Source organism: Aulostomus chinensis, chromosome 11, assembly GCF_037954235.1.
Source record: "Aulostomus chinensis isolate RoL2024-O1b breed Wild chromosome 11, RoL_Achi_v1.0, whole genome shotgun sequence".
Taxonomy (NCBI): Eukaryota; Metazoa; Chordata; class Actinopteri; order Syngnathiformes; family Aulostomidae; genus Aulostomus; species Aulostomus chinensis.
This window is the reverse complement of record NC_141330.1, coordinates 11793657-11810324: the sequence shown is the minus strand read 5'-3', so window position 1 is coordinate 11810324 and position 16668 is coordinate 11793657. Positions and strand designations below refer to the sequence as shown.

The following is a 16668-nucleotide window of genomic DNA, read 5'->3' as shown; positions in this document are numbered from 1 at the left end:
TAAATACTGGAACACCCTGGTGACAATTACTGACACACACATTGGTCTTATTTTTTTTGCTGAATATGAAGCAGGTGGTGCCATGGGGGGCGGCACAGTAGTGCAGTGGTCGCCTCACAGCAAGAAGGTTCCGGGTTTGAGTCCCATCTCAGGCATGGGGTCTTTCTGAGTGGAGCCTGCATGTTCTCCCTGTTCCTGTGTGGGTTCTCTCTGGTACTCCAGCTTCCTCCCACAGTCCAAAGACATCAAGAGGGGACGAGGCTGATTGATACTCTAAATTGACTGTAGGTGTGACTGTGAGCGTGAATGGTTGTCTGTCTCTATGTGTTGGCCCTGTGATGGACTGGTGACCTGTCCAGGATGAACAACGCCTCTTGTCCCAAGGGTGCTGGGATAGGCTCCAGCCCCCGCCCCCCCCCCCCCCCCCCCCCGCGACCCTTAATGGGATAAGAGGTAGAAACTGACTAGATGGGTGGATGGATGGGGCGGCATGGCTCAGAGCGAGAGTGGTTGTCTAGCAACCAAAGGGTCACGGGTTTGATCTTCTCTTTCCCCAGTGACCATGTCGAAGTGTCCTTGAGCAAGATCCTGATCCCTAATTGCTCCTGATGGCCCTGTGATGGACTGGTGACCCATCCCGCGTGAACCCCGCCTCTCGTCCAATGTCAGCTGGGAAAGGATCCAATCCCCCTCCCCCCACCCACCCACCCCACAATCCTTAACGAATAAGCGGAACAAAAAATGGATGGTTGGATGGATGGAGTATGAAGCAGTTAGCACATAGTTCTTAGTAGATGCTGAAAGAGGCGTAGCTCTGGTCATTCTGGCAGGTGAAGTAAGCGATCAGCTGACCGTTGCAGATCATCAGAAACAAGCCGCTACCTATGAAACAGCAAAAAATGTGTCGTATTTAAAAGATTTCAGGACACTAAATGTTTTACAGGCCAGTTTGTCTCACCTAAAGCCAGCCACCACTGCCACACTGCTGGAAACTCCAACATTACTGGAACGTGAAGCAAAACAGTCAGTGCTTGCACCTGCAGATATGTTGTATTTTAGGGGTTTGTGCTCACCTAGACTGGTAATGAGCACATGCAGAAGAGTCACCGTGAGTGCGTAGTCCCAGACTCGCCTCTTTACCACCGCAGCAAACAAAAGGCCACTGCAGAAGTAGGTGAGCTCCAAAGACAGAAGGTTCACTGATGGGAGACAGATAAGAGTTTGAAAATACTTGAGTAGATGCGCATCTGCTCCCGATCATGTTGGGAAGTCTTACCCAAATACTTGGAGTTGGATTCGGTGGGCTTGGTCTTGAAGTCAAATGGAATCAGTCCATCGAAATGGTCCAATCTGATGAGGTGTGGGTTAAAAAAGGAAGGAAAAACATCCAGTAGCATGTGTGTATTAGTGAGTACATCCTATAAACTACATGTTTCACTTCATTTAGAAGACCACCCGTCCTTGGTTTACTGTGTTTCTGTAGGTTTAGTTGTATACTGTGACACTACAACAAATAATTTATGCTGGTATCTTGCTCAATGGTAATTTCCAGAGCACCAGTAAATATCATTTTATTTACTTATTAACCAACTCAGATAAAGTGGCGCTACTGGATATTAATTGTGTAGGCGTGAATGAGGATTCTTACCTGAAGGCACCAAAACAAATGCTCCCAATCATGTAGAAAAGAGAATAAAATATAACCAGGCACAGCAGCAGATTGAGGACCACGGTCTGGAGGGTTGGGACGGACAGAAGGAGATGTCATTATTTAGCATTAATGTGAATGAAACTGAAGCTGTGAGTGGAGTCGAAACTGTGCTTTACTGTAAACTAAAACTGTACTTTACTTACTGGCCTTTTACACACTTTAACTTCACATTTTTACCACACAGAATTTTTCATATGCTGATTTCACGATTTGTTTAAACACTCTTATCTTACAGCGCCTTGTAGTGGCCATAGAGGGAGAAACAATATCTATTTCAAGTTGTTCCAACAATTTGAAAAATACATGACCATAAGATATAACTTCTCACACTGTTTGGGGGAGTTTTAGCCATGAGATATAACTTATTCAACATACTTTATGCTAAGTAGAAAAATTACATTTAACAAAAAATTGTGGTAATGCAAGCAGTTTTCAAAGTATCAGAGCTGTAAACATAGTCGAGGAAGAAATTGGAAAAAGTCAATCAGAGGACTTCATTCATGTTTGTTTACGCGGCCGATTTCAGTTTCACATTTTCCATACAACTGGTACATTTCAAGAGTGAACATTTTAAATGACATTTCAAAAGTTGTATTACAAAATGAATAATAACATATTCTATATTTCTGGAGCCATTGTGCATTACAGCATCCTTGAGAGAAAAGGTTAAGTTCATGTTTACGTAACTGAATGAAGTGCATCTTTCCAGAGGGTTGGTGATTTTGGGGCGCTGTGGATTGACTTCATGCTCTTTATCTATTACTACATTTAGAAGTAACACATCTTCCTGTGAATTCCCAAATCATCCCAGGTGTTTGTAACATTACAAGACTCATAAAGCATCTTTAATGCTGGCTTTTTAAAATTTCAGCGCTCCATTTGTTAGAAGGAAGCGTTGCAGAGTGGCTATTGTGCATATTGATGAGACTAATCAATTTTTGTCTTCAGAGTATGATGCTTATTAAACCACTGAAGTCTTCTCCTCAGGTTAAAAGGACCATTGTTTTTTTTTTTTATCAGTTATACCTTTGGTTATCACTATGACTGCAATCAAAAGGGCCTAATTGCTATAATTAACATGTGAATTGAAGTGTGGCTTCCTGCTGTCAGATTTTAAAAAGGAAGGTTTTTTTGAAAGTGTCGAGAGGGTAAAAGGACACGTTGGAGTTACAGCTAAAAAGAAAAGTACATGTAGTTCAGACTTAGCAAAGAAATAAAGAAAAACACAAGCAGTTCTGGTTTCAGGTTAGGACATGAGAACAAATCCAAGCTCGAAACGTGGTCAAATGTCTCAAGTTCAGGTAGAACCCTCTTTAACTTTATCAAGATGTTAAAAGTGTGTTGCACTGGTGAACTAGGAGATCGATTTCTCATGTCATTCTCGAGCTGATTTGGCTCCTCCTGTCCAAAAAAGGGCAATCAAGTTTTCCACACCAACAGCAGAAGTTGCATCAAGCTGGCTGTGGATCAGGAGAGGACTCCTCTCAGAGGAGAGCCACGGGTGGGGTAACGTGGGAAGTGGGCACAAGCCGTATCAACCCCCTAGCTGGGTTGCCTGGAAGAGGGTGTCTGATTGTTGAAAAAAAAAAACCTGTGAGCACAGTTACAATGACGGATGATGCATGTCACAAGGGTGGATGGATGGTACGTTACGAACACAAAAAGTAGATTCATGTTTATCTGTACATTTGAATGAAGGGGAAGAATAGGTGGCATTTTCGGTTCGGATGGGATACTGGATGGGAATTATTAGACTGGGGTGCTGGTACTGACGATGGGATATAAGAATCATGGTACTACAAAGTCCAGATTACATTTCACACAAGCCGTCCATACATACACTTCAAAGAAACTGCTTTAGAATCCATTTGTTTGTTTTCTTTCATGAGAAACACCATAGTATCAACAAAAACGTCAATAAAATTGTTAATATTCGGAAAAGTAAGTTATCTCAGCGTCTGTATTGGCAGATGGGTTATGGGGGAAAAAAAGTGATTCAATGCATCTCGACTTCTAAAGATTTTAATGTGGTAGTTATAACCGTTTTTTCCCCCAACACGGACACACTGTAGAATTTATTGTGTTGAAGGGATCCGTCAACAAATTACAAGCAAATTAACCACCTATATATTCATTATATTTATTAAATATTTATTCCAATTAATCTATTAGAGGAAGAACTACACGTGTGAGCTGTTAAAATGGAGACTAGCGTGTGTGTGTGTGTCACCATCCACAGGGCTGATCGGGTTTACAGGTTACAGTCCTGATTACAGGCTCAGCTGCAGAGGGAGGGATGAAAGCAAGCGGGCGGACATATTTTTGCCGCACATCCTGACTTGCCACTGTTCCGATGGTAGTGTAAGGGGAATGTTGTGTTTGCATTGCTCAAACATGGACGATGTTTGCACCGCAACCTGTCACACTGCCACTATTTAATCGCACGTTAATGTCCCCGCAACAGAACAGCCGACAGCAAATCCTCACACACGAGTCGCCCCCTTACCTTCGAGTCGACCGCTTTGCTTTTGAATGCCATCTCATGGTTTCTTCTTGATGTTATATTACAAAATAATGCGGTCTGTTGCGGGTTGTGCGACCCCGTTAATCCTCCTAGAAAGTGGGTACCTTCTGCCATCTAGCGACAACCAGCAGACACCGCCGGGAGCCACCGCTCTTCCAGCCGACCACTGAACTCATTTCACCCCGTAGCAGGGCGGCCTTTGTTGACTGAGATGAAGCCTCTCATCGTAGCCAGCCTTTTATGCGCCAAATAAAGATACAGCAGTGGGTGTTAAACACGATTTAATGTGTTTTGAATCGTTTATTTGCAGCATTATTGTGGCTAAAACTACTAGCATGTGATGAAGAGACAACATAACCGCCCTGAATGGGAGGGATTGAATACTGCAGGTTAGCTGGCGATGATTTTGACACACCCAAGACTTTAAAATACCTCAAACAGGGAATTACTCAACTGGGGTTCCATTAAATTCATTTAAATTGATTCCTGTCGCGGTAAGGGCATCCGTGCCGTCCCCGTTGCGTAGCATTTCAAGCGTAGCCCTGTTACAATTGAGAAATGTGTTGATCATGTGCGGGCTTCTGTATTTTTATTTTTATTTTATAAGATTAACACACATCAGCCGACGTGTTTAGCTCGTTTAATGTCATTTCGCGTGGTTTTACGGGTCTATGTATCCAATCGTGCAGCAGTATGCTGGATGCGTTTAACACAACTCCAGTAACTGTTCGCGAAGCAGTCGTGGAGCGTTACAGAGCGCGTGGAAACGGTGAGTTGTTTTGTCCACGGGGAAACTAACCGCTCCTCGACGGTTATGGAAGACCCTGCCGCGCTCCATTGATACACATTTGTACGTCTAGAGGGGAAAAAATTCCCAAGTTCCCGAGAAATATGAGCTCCATGCAGTCGGCTGCGTTAGTAGCAGCGACTCTGAAGTGAGTTTAGGGCGTGTTGTAAGTGAACACTCGCCTGTTATTGACCAGCGATTGAAAACTGAACTTTTCCGAGACCCAAAGTTGTCAGGCAGCGCATCTTACACGCATGCGCATCCCTCTATCCAGCTCTAAATAAGAGTTAAAACAGAAACGAGGTGAGTTCCACAATTTCTTAAACATTACGAGCGTTAGTTGTAATTTATTGCCATTAACAGTGGCATATTTTGTAAAATACATATTCGCTTTGCTAGTGAGCGTTAGTTGAGATTATTCCCACTCTGATTTAAAACGGCGAGAATAAATCGTTTTTCAAGTTTCTATTGAAGAAATTAATCAAGCAACAATGTTGAAGCTCGTAACAGTAGCGCGATGTTATTGCCACTCTGCATGGCAATGTGTGAAATATAAGCGATTTGCAAAATGCCTTTTCTGTTGTTATTAACCGAGAAACTTATTTATTACAGATTGTCCTTAGCTGGCTGCATCCAGTCACAATGCTACGGCTAGCCGTCTAGCAACCCTCAGCACAGTTGAACGGAATGGAGCTAGCTGACTGTTAGCTTCATGTCAGCGCTAGCTAGCAACCTGGGCTGACATTCCGTGACAAGGGGAAAGTGAAGAAAATAACCAGAGTGAAGAAAAACAACAAGTCAGGAAATTACACAGCAAGCGTTTGCTTTTGTTCGACGCGTAGCAGCCTTGTGTGTTTTGTTTCAATGGGTAACTTAAGTAATTTACATAGTTTAAACGTGTTGGTGGCCTCTTCCTATGCTCCGCCATTTTGTATAAGACGAATGCTAATCATGGGCGCTCTTATACACTTTATTTATGGCTAGAATAAAACTGAGGTATCCAGTTCAAAGTCAAACTTAAACAACATTCATCAGCTCGAGCTGTTTGTTACTTTTTTTCATTGTTATGACAACATAGCAAACTGTAAATATTACCTTAATTCGGTGTTGAACATGCGTCAGGACTATAACGTTATATTGCAATTTTAGTCGGATTAAAACGATTATAAGTTTTGCCAGTTAGTGCAGAAAACAATGTTAACACTGAAATTGATAAACAAATGACCCTCTCAAATGTTAATGGCCGGGCAAACAGCCGTTTTTAAGAGATACTGTTAAAACAAGGAAAAGATGAACTTGTGTGTTTAACTTAAAGTTGAGACATCTTTCCTCGTGTTTGTCAATTATCATGAAGGAGGTTTATCCCAATGGGACCGTTTGTTAACCTATTTCCTAGTTAGTTGGCCAGTAAAACAATATTATTATTGACTGTTTTGTCTAAAATCGAAGTGCATGGTGTATCCTGCAAGCCAGCACTCAGTCGCCATCTAGCGGTGATGTTGCATAACTCTTTACGAGTGCAGGTAAGATTGCTTTTGGAGTTGGACGCTTTGTGTAGGTGTATCAGAAGAGAGGTGCTGCTGCATTATCAACAATAATGTTATTGAAGGCAGACCTGTAAACTGAACTCTGTCGTTGGGTTTACTATATTTTGATGTGTTTTTTTTTTATTGGGTCAGACTTGTATATTTTTTGGGTGTAGTTGCCAATATCAGGAGTTTAATTGATGAATGGGCTGATATTAATGTATATTTGAAAAATATATTTATGGACATATAAATATGAGAGAGAGAAAGAGAGAGAGAGAACGTATGCATAAACTCTTTTTGCATTGATCCCTCAAATATCCATGATAATGATGTAGAATGGAGGCAGAATATTTTACTCTTGAACAATATGTAACTAATTGTCCAAAATCACTTTAGTACAGCACTGCCTGCATAAGAAAAGTCTTCAAATTGACTTATATTGACTACATCTGCTTGTATTGACCTGCTGATTAATTTGGTCAGGCCCTAGCTGATAGATACTTCTTTGGTGTCCGCTGTTCAAGTCAGCTGGCCAATTGTTGTTTTTTTTTGTTTTTTTTACTCTATCTCTCAATTGACGTGACTGTCATTGTAGGTGAGGGAAATCAGAGGAGAGGAAATGGCTGACACTCCCCCCAGTGATGGCCCCTCCCAGGGAACTGAGTTTGACATGATGGGTGCTCTGGACTGGAAAGATGGAATTGCCACATTACCAGGCAGTGACATCAGGGTACAGTAGAGATTTGTTGGTGTTCCTGTCTGGGATCATTCCTCATTGTAACATTTAAATGCACATGTGTCTGGCGACACAAATCTGAAAGATTTCCCATTGTGGTGGCTCTCACTTATTATAGCAATAGATTGGGATTTTAATTTGTAAAGTATGAGCCTTCAGTTATGAACAGCAAAGATTTCAAGCTGTCTTTCCCAGCTATTATTTAGGATGTAATCTCAAGATTAAATTGATTGGAGTTGAATTAGGATTTATATCATCTGGGCCCAGTAATTTCAGGAATAAATTCTAATGAGTGTTTCTCTTTTGTTGTCTGTATCTTTTAGTTCCGTATGACAGAGTTTGGTACTCTTGAGATTGTCACAGATGTTGAGGTCAAAGGGCAGGAGGCAGAGCCTAAGAGTGAGACCTTGGACCCAGCACCATCTCACAGTCCCACCCCTCCACCAGAGGGCCAATCACAGCCTGGATCAGCAGGAGCTCTGGCCAATAAGAGCCAGTCAGTATCATCTCAAGGAAAAGGTATCTCAGCATGTATTTTACTTTGGGACAAATGATATTGAAAGTTTTCGCCGATACCTGTTAAAACTGATATTGGTCAGGAGATATTTAAAGATGTCAGTATTATCGGTACAAAAATAAGTTATGCATTTTGTAGAAAAGTGAGTGAAAAACATGTAAAATGTCCATCCATCCATCCATCCATTTTCTACCGCTTACCCTTTTAAGGGTTGTGGGGGGCTGGAGTCTATCCCAGCAGCCTTCAGGCGTGAGGCGGTGCTCACCCTGGACAGGTCACCAGTCCATCACAGGGCCAACACATAGAGACAGACAACCATTCACACTCACAGTCACACCTACAGTCAATTTAGAGTATCAATCAGCCTCGTCCCCTCTTGATGTCTTTGGACTGTGGGAGGAAGCTGGAGTACCAGAGAGAACCCACACAGGAACAGGGAGAACATGCAGACTCATACAGAAAGATGAATTTTGTTAGTGTGTAATGGCTTAAACACAGGTGCCTTTTATTTGTGGCTAATTCAAAAAGTCACTGAAGTGATCAGAGGAAGGTGTTGTCTAACGTAGGCTATGTTGCTCACGTAGGCTACGTTAATTGCTGTCTGAGAGCTGCTGCTCCGCTCTGCCTTTTAGCTTCCCAACTCTCCATGCTCGCTACCCTCCGTAAGCTCCACACGTCTGATATGCATTTTACCTGTGGTGGCCAGTAGTGTACCAGTGCAGCGAACAAGTCCCCCAGAGCTTCTCTCAGCTGGAGTATTAACTACAGATGATTGGATTAAGTTATCATGAACTAAAAACATCAATGCCAGTGTTCCAATTGTGTGTGTGTGTGTGTGTGTGTGTGTATGTATGTATGTATGTATGTGTATATATATATATATATATATATATATATATATATATATATATATATATATATATATATATATATATATATATATATATATATATATATATATATATATATATAATTAAAATTGATTGTGATCGATTTGAGTATCCCTGTCCAAAACATTTGGGAAAGCTCTTAAATTAAATTTCCTCATTGTTGATGAGGAGCAAAGGTGAAGAGGGACCTTCCAAATGAGGTGTTTACAGAGATGATTTTGACGGTTTGGACTTTTAAACTGATAATAATGCGAATAGCAAGCTTCAGGTAGAAACCCATCAGCTGTGTGCTGTGAACTGTCTGACTGCAGCTCCTCTCTGTCCCCCAGCCCCAGGTCCAGTTCTCCTGTCTTTAGAGGAGGGCCCCAGTATGGAGGGCCCAAGTGTGGAGGTTGGTCCAAGTGTTGAAGTAGGGTCTAGTGCAGACACAGGCCCAAATGGTGAGCTGGCAAGGTGCCGGGCCTGTGGAGGACACGTTCCTGAAGATGCACTCGTACAGGGAAAGTTCTGTAGTTCCATTTGTGCCCAGCCCTCCAGCGGCAGGTAAATGGACACATCCTGTACATTGTATGTTCAGGTATTGTTACTGTACTTACTTGGGTATTGTAACAATGTTTTGTTCAGATCGTCTCCAGGGGAAGCTCGGGAAAGTCAGGCAGTTGAAAGCGAGAGGCTGGGGAAACGTGTGCGCAAGAAGAGGAAAATTTACATGGATTCTGGTGATGAGGAGGAAGACAACCAAGAAGAACCAGAGGTAGGGAGTAAAGCATGTACCGCCATGTTGGTCATCACTGCAGCTGTAATACAGATGTTTCCAAACAAAACAGTTTCTTCATTTGGTGTTGAAAACACACGAAAAAATTGTTGAAATGAAGTTTATTAACATTTTTTTTTCATTTTATCTGTTGTAGGAGAAAGCCAAGTCTACTAAAGGCAGGAGAGGTGCCAAAATGGCCAAACTTGGTAAGTTTGTGTCCTTCTACAGTTGAGGGGAAGAGGGATGGAAACACACGTAGATTGCTACATTTGATTGGTAATTCTTCACAAGTCTCAAAAGAGTTAACGTCATGCTACCTGTGTTTAAGACAAACTAGATTATTTCAAATACAAATGTTGGCTGACACAGTCACTGGCTAATTATTGTTTCACCTGCAGTGACTGGTCCTCTGAATAAGAAGCGAGCATGGAGCTGGCCTGCCTACCTGGAGGAGGAGAGGGCCATTGCTGCTCCAGTCAAATTATTCAAAGAGGTATTGTCAAGTTTATCTAGATAGTTCAAAGTAGTTGGTCCCTGTTAAAAAGCCGAACCATGATCGTGATGTTTGTCTTGCAGCATCAGTCATTTCCTCAAAGCAGAAACAGCTTTAAAGTGGGAATGAAGCTGGAGGGGCTGGACCCGTGTCACCCGTCTCTCTTCTGTGTGCTCACTGTTGCAGAAGTATGGGTGCTATCTGATTAGAATTCCATAAAATGGCCCATATAAAGTCTTTTTTATCCATAACAAAATTCTCGCTTCTTATTTCTTGTCCCTGATCAGATCCAAGGCTATCGAGTACGGCTCCACTTTGATGGTTACCCAGAATGCTACGACTTCTGGGCCAATGCCGACTCGTGGGATCTAAAACCAGCCGGCTGGTGTGAGAAGAATGGACATAAATTGTTGTTGCCTAAAGGTAGAAACACACACATGCACACACACACACACACTGACCACTCCTACTCAAACTGTGGTCTTACAGATAACTATCAAATTCATGATAAGTCTTTTTTTAATTCACCCCATAACATTCTTGAAAAAAATGTCTTGCAGGGTGTAAGGATGGAGAATTTAATTGGAGCATGTATGTGAAGAACTGCAGGGGTCAACTGGCCCCCAAACATCTTTTCAAGAGCCTCAACACAGTGAGTATTAATCACTTGTCTTAATTCTCTGAAGCCATTGAGATGTTTTTGTGTGTTTCCTGCTCCAATTGAATATCTGTATGTTTGTTTGTCTTTTAAACATCCTTCCTAGTCTGTGACTCCATCTGGATTCAGAGCAGGGATGAAGCTGGAGGCCATCGACAGAAAGAACCCATCATTGATCTGCGTAGCGACCATTGCAGCTGTCGTTGACAACAGACTACTCATTCATTTTGACAACTGGGATGACACATATGATTACTGGTGAGCCCGACACCTGGAAGTATTTACAGTGTGTGTTACTGGTTTGAGACTGATAGAGAAAGCATGTAACTTGAATACATTTTCATAAACCGTAACTCGTTGTTGAAGGTGCGACTCTAGCAGCCCGTACATCCATCCTGTTGGGTACTGTGAAGAGGCTGAGCTAACGCTAACCACTCCAGCTGGTAAGACACAGACCAAGACACATGTGGGTCAGTATCATCTATTTTAATATACTGTAGGGCCCAACTAATATAGGTTCTAATGCTGATTCTGAATATGCTAATGCAGAGTGTTCTGACTTACTAATAAGTTGATATCTAGAAATGATAGTCTCTTAACTGAGAACTTTTAGAAAGTAGCTGCTTTCTAATGGAAGAATGCATGCAGCCACTCCTGCCTGTTCATAATCTGCTGTAACAGCGTGAGATTTGGATGTACAGATGTTTTTAATTTGTCCTAATTGACTTCCGAGTGTAATTTGCCTGTGTTTCCTCGCACCAGAATACAAGCAACCCAAGAGTTTCTCATGGGAGAGATACCTGGAGGAGACGGGCACACAGGCAGCTCCTGCTCGGGCTTTCAAACCAGTATGATTCACTCACACAAATATGCAGAAGGATGTTAGATGTACAGTGTCTGACAGTAGGCTTGATACAGTTTTATGTCTGTACTCGCAGCGCCCCCCCCACGGCTTCCAGATTGGGATGAAAGTGGAAGCTGTGGATAAAAGGAACCCCATGCTCATCCGCGTAGCCACCATTGCAGACACAGAGGACCACCGGCTAAAGGTACAAGTTGTTTTTTTGTCAAGAAATGATTTGGCTTGTCTCAGTGCTCAGCGTGGGTCTAATTAGTGTTTTGTTTTAAAGATCCATTTCGATGGGTGGAATTCAGAGTATGACTATTGGGTTGAGACTGACTGTCCGGATCTGCACCCTGTAGGCTGGTGTCAAAAAACTGGACACCCTCTTCAGTACCCCAACGGTGAGACACTTCTCGAGTCTTGATATGAGTGCTATTGAATAGTCAGTGAGGTCAGCTGGAGTGTCTTCATAGTAGGATCACATTTTATAATTTCATCAGATGAGTCAGCAACTTCTGGATGTGCTGGTGGGAGGAATAATGGATTCCAAATGGAAATGATCTTGCAGTGCATAGTTTCACTAACACTCCCTTGGTTGTCTGTGTTCAGGCTCCAGTGATTTATTAACTGCTCCGGGACAAGGATGTCCGACCCCGGGCTGTAACGGGGTTGGCCACATCAGAGGCCCTCGATATGGGACACACTACACGTTAGTAGTGCATGCATGTTGTTTGTGTGTTGTGTATGGGGGGCTGCCTTCCTTTCACTCTAATATCAGAAGATCAAATAAAAAAAAAAGTGATCTCTTTCTCATTCACAACTATAAAAAAACTAATGATTTTTGGTTGTTTTTATGACCAAGTTACATTTCTGACACTCTGTATGTGCAGTCAGGTGAGCTGTCCTTACTCTGAGATTAATCTGAACAAGGAGGGTTTGCTGCCGGACCGTCTCAGTGGAGAGCGACCTCTCACACTCAGTGGACCTCAAGCTCGTGGGCGACGTCCTGAACCTCACCCAAACGCTACCACACAGCCCTCTTCCATGCCAGATCAGCCAGAAGGAGCCGAAGAATCGCAGACCAGGTTCACAAAGACCATGAACTCTCCCAAGAGAACTCCAATGGTATTTTACATACAATATAGATGATCTGTACTTAATGGCAGGTTATCTGTGTTGCTAGGAAACCGGTGACCATCGAAGCTGAACGTTCAGGACGCAACAGTCAACCAGAGCCATCAGGTGGCACCAGTGAGCAAAGCCAGAATGGAAGCAGACTGAAAAGGTGACCCAGTCACTGAACACAGCACAGCCAACATGTTGATTTGTATTAAAGCCTAACGTTAGTTTTGCTGTTTCCTTCAGGAACACAGCAGTTCCCAAGTATCTGAAAATGCACTACGTGAAAGAGGAGATCGGCGACAGTAAAGGTGTGTGAAAGTCTATGTAAATGGAGTTAAAGCTGCAACAGCTCGTCTCTAAATAACGCTAATAATATTTTTTTTCATTTCTTAAAGTCAAGTAAGTACATCAGCACCTCAAGCCTATTAACTGCTGTGCCCCCTCTTCTCCACTCCGTGCAGCCTCCCCAGACTCCATCTCTCTTCAGCAGGCGCTTCACGAGTCCGTGTTTTCCCCCAGCATCTCTGCAGCCCCCCCCCACCGGGTGGCTCTCTGCTGGGACAAACATTGCCAGCTGCTGCCTGAGGTTTTGGGGCTGACTGCCAAGAGAGTGGCTACATGGAGCGCTGAGGAGGTCAGACACACACACACTTAAGCAAACACACTCTTCAGTCACTTTAGCCATGGTCACATTGCACAAAGAGGGAAGAACCTGATTCTGATGAAGAAGGTACCCTTTGGCTTCTTTGGGAGATGCTGCAGGCTGTCAATTAACTCCCATCTCGTAAAGCCATTCCATGATGCTTGAAGCGACTGTTCCTGCAGCAGCTCTCATCCGGCATGAGAATGTGTTGGAGCCCTGCAGCATGTTTAAAAATCGGCAATGATGCCAGTCTTCATAGGAGCAGCTGGCATTTCTGACAGAGCCTTGAAATAACCTGAAATAAAGCTTGAGCGTGACTAAAGTTTGGTGGAAAAATATTTTTGTTTTCCTAACTGTAAATTCAAAGTTAATAGTGGGGCAGCGCGGTGGTGCAGTGGTCAGCACTGTCGCCACACAGCAAGAAGGTTCCGGGTTCAAGTCCCGGCTCCAGCACAGGATCTTTCTGTGAGAGTCTGCATGTTCTCCCTGTTCCTGTGTGGGTTCTCTCTGGTACTCCAGATTCCTCCCACAGTCCAAAGACATCAAGAGGGGACGAGGCTGATTGATACTCTAAATTGACCGTAGGTGTGAATAGGTTAGGCTCCAGGCCCCCCTGTGACCCTTAATAGGAATGAGCGGAAGAAAATGGATGGATGAAAGTTAATAGCTTTGTCTTAACAGGTGCCTTATTAAAGACCATAAAAACTACGTATGACAGAAAGATAGGAGACATGTAAGATCCAGTTGAACAGTCACCAAATCACCCATTAGTCTGAAATGATATCTGTGCCTGTCAGGTCCAAAACAAAGTTTCTATGAAGGCATTTTGATTTTGAGATACATTTTAATTGGTTGAATATCTCGCACATTCAGTCTGTTAACTCTGAGTTCCGTTTATCAGGTGGCTGGTTTTGTCAAAGGACTCCCGGGATGTAAGGAACATGCTGCTACTTTCAAAACAGAGGTAAGCTTACAGATATGCGTAAAGATGAGTATGTATGGCACGAGCAAAAACAAATCAAAATTGAATTGATATAAAATTTTAAAAACAAACATTACAATAATGTATACTGTAAATACATTAATTTGTTCATATCAGTGATTCATCTTCAGTCTGTTCAAAAGTGAAAGTCTTATCCTATATATTGTGCATAGAAGAGATGCTTTATATTCTATATATTTGGTCTTTTTTGTTTTCTATTTTTCACGTGTTCTGTATCACAGTTTTTTCTGCCTTTGCTGTAACATGCATTTACTGGCTATGGGATCATTGAAGTTGTAGCTTGTTGTAGTGGCCATTGGTCATGAATCCAAAAATATTTTAAAAAAGTATCAAAAAGAAACAGCCACTGAGGCACCTGAGGAATGTCTTTACCCACGGAGGAAGATAGGACTGTCCAGGCAAAATAAAATCTATCGTCGTAGGTTTATTTCCAAGAGAACAAAATAAGAACAAAGCCCTTGCCGCCTCCCTAGCCTGTGGTAAAAACCATACGCACACCCACGTGCCTGGCTTCCTCACCTATCCACCCATACGAATAGACTCCCTGGTACCTTCAAAATAAATCATTAACAAATAACTCAAATTAACTCCGACAATACGAAATATAATAAACAAATTAAAGCCGTGTCTGAAAACTAAACAAAAAATAACTAAATAATAAGGAATTCAATATTACCAAAAATAACAAACAGCTCCAACACTTGTCTTAACATTATACACACACACACACACTCTGTTCAGATAGGCTAAACACGTTTCTCTCCCCAGCAAATAGATGGCGAGGCCTTCCTGCTACTCACCCAGGCAGACATTGTCAAGATCCTGTCAATCAAGCTGGGCCCGGCCCTGAAGATCTACAACTCCATCCTCATGCTGAAGAACGCTGATGAAGAGTGAGACTTCAGAGGGAACTGGTCCTTCCTAACTGTCCACTCAGCTGAAGACATTGGACACACTCAGCCAGGGCATTTTTATCTAGTCGAGCTCCGTGACTCTTCTCGCCACACGAGACAAACGAGTAGAAGCCATCAAGTCTAAAACGTCCATAACTCCCCCTCTGTTCTCCTGTCTCCATGACGGATGGCATAGAGGGAGACTAACCACCAGGATTCTTTAACTTATATTGTGTTTGTTTACTGAATTACAAAAAAGAAACTACAGACACCTTCAAGCTTCTTAAAATTGTACAGTTTGTGATTTAGTGTCACTTTTCTGTTGCATCTCCCTTTTTATTTGAACTGTAATGAAATGGTGCTTGAGGTCAGAGCAAATGGAACAAATGTTTTTGTTGCTTTTACTCTGCAACCTATTCATAGCTGCAAAATACAATCGTGAGGTGGAGAGGTTTGTGAAATGTGAAACTCAGTGGAGCAGAAGCACTATGTAGTTCGGACTTTCTCCTCTAGGTGGAGGAAGTGAGCTGCTCCAAAGGTAAGAGTTGTGACAGCCTTGCCTACAACTTAGATTGAATGCCGGATGGTAACAACTCTGTGTGTGTGTGTGTGTGTGTGTGTGTGTGTGTGTGTGTGTGTGTGTGTGTGTGTGTGTGTGTGTGTAAATTTGAGAAATGAGGATGTAATTTCCCGTGGGTGTGGGTGTTTTCTGGTCAAAGGATTATTCAGCATCAAACGGTGAAGGGCTAGATGTTAAATCAAGGAGACTTGCAGTCTTTTAAGGTGGAACGAGATCTCGAACTTCATGTTCTTTCGTTTGTCTGAGGTGGTTTTGATGGCACATGAATTTGAATGTTTAAGAAAAAAAACAGCATTTAATTGTTTTTGTGTTTTTGTTTCCTCAACTCAACCTTGTAATTTACATTGTAAATAGTCCACAGCTACAGGACCTGCTGCTGCTCGGTTATGCAAAAGCTCGACGCTTGTCTACAGGGAATGAGGTGACCGTGAACTGAAAATACAAGCCTCAATTCATACATTGATTTTGAGAAGTGAAAAAAAAACAACTAGTCATGGTATTTGTAAGTCCGCGTGTACTTCAGCAACTTGGAATGTGTACATCAGCGACTGTTTATATGCAAACAGCTTTTATTTATGTATTCTAATTTAAGGGGTATACGGTACGCTGTTTTGGCTCTGAGGTAGCTGTGGCTGTGTGAGTGAGTGAAATAAATGAGATGCACACCGCTCCTGTCCTCACTTGACCTCATTTCAACACACACACACACACACACACACTGATAAACACTAACTAAACTGTGGTCTTCTGATGGCTGACAACAGTCACAGGCTAATATCTTTTTGCACAGAGAGAAACAAGGGGAAGCACCATCTGTATATTTTAAAGTATTTTCCAATTCTTCCACGAGGCGGACAATAAAATAGATGTGAATGAAGGAGGGACAGTTTCTAATAGTGGAGGGGAGGACCCAGCATACCCCTGTCAATCAAACCAATATCATTCAGGATCTTGGTTTGTTCAAATGTAGTCCTCCTGCTC

At 42.5% G+C, this 16668-nt stretch overlaps 2 protein-coding genes across 8 annotated transcripts; one reads left to right on the top strand and one right to left on the bottom strand.

Annotated features, from left to right (window-relative positions):
• Positions 1 to 425: 425 nt before the first annotated feature.
• On the bottom strand, positions 426 to 4875 carry LOC147253363 (putative transmembrane protein 244). The gene is made up of 6 exons (XM_086218520.1): positions 4218 to 4875; positions 1649 to 1734; positions 1277 to 1350; positions 1074 to 1199; positions 959 to 1003; positions 426 to 882 (listed from the first exon to the last, which is right to left on the bottom strand). The coding sequence occupies exons 1-6, from the start codon at positions 4347 to 4349 to the stop codon at positions 788 to 790; spliced, it is 558 nt and encodes a 185-aa protein (XP_086074646.1). The 5' UTR covers positions 4350 to 4875; the 3' UTR covers positions 426 to 787.
• Positions 2993 to 16367, top strand: l3mbtl1b (L3MBTL histone methyl-lysine binding protein 1b). 7 transcript variants are annotated; one of them, XM_086218513.1, is made up of 22 exons: positions 2993 to 3012; positions 7147 to 7281; positions 7611 to 7806; positions 9024 to 9237; positions 9319 to 9448; positions 9606 to 9657; positions 9850 to 9944; positions 10028 to 10132; positions 10232 to 10367; positions 10505 to 10596; positions 10709 to 10860; positions 10969 to 11045; positions 11365 to 11450; positions 11541 to 11651; positions 11733 to 11847; positions 12056 to 12155; positions 12337 to 12531; positions 12630 to 12731; positions 12812 to 12876; positions 13030 to 13202; positions 14113 to 14175; positions 14983 to 16367. In XM_086218513.1, exons 1-22 carry the CDS (start codon positions 2998 to 3000, stop codon positions 15109 to 15111), a joined length of 2538 nt encoding a protein of 845 aa, XP_086074639.1. In that variant the 5' UTR covers positions 2993 to 2997; the 3' UTR covers positions 15112 to 16367. The 7 variants fall into 7 exon arrangements, with proteins under 7 accessions (XP_086074639.1, XP_086074638.1, XP_086074640.1 ...); XM_086218512.1 differs by having other exon boundaries at positions 10969 to 11072; XM_086218514.1 differs by lacking the exon at positions 2993 to 3012 and adding an exon at positions 3337 to 3355 and having other exon boundaries at positions 10969 to 11072.
• Positions 16368 to 16668: the final 301 nt, after the last annotated feature.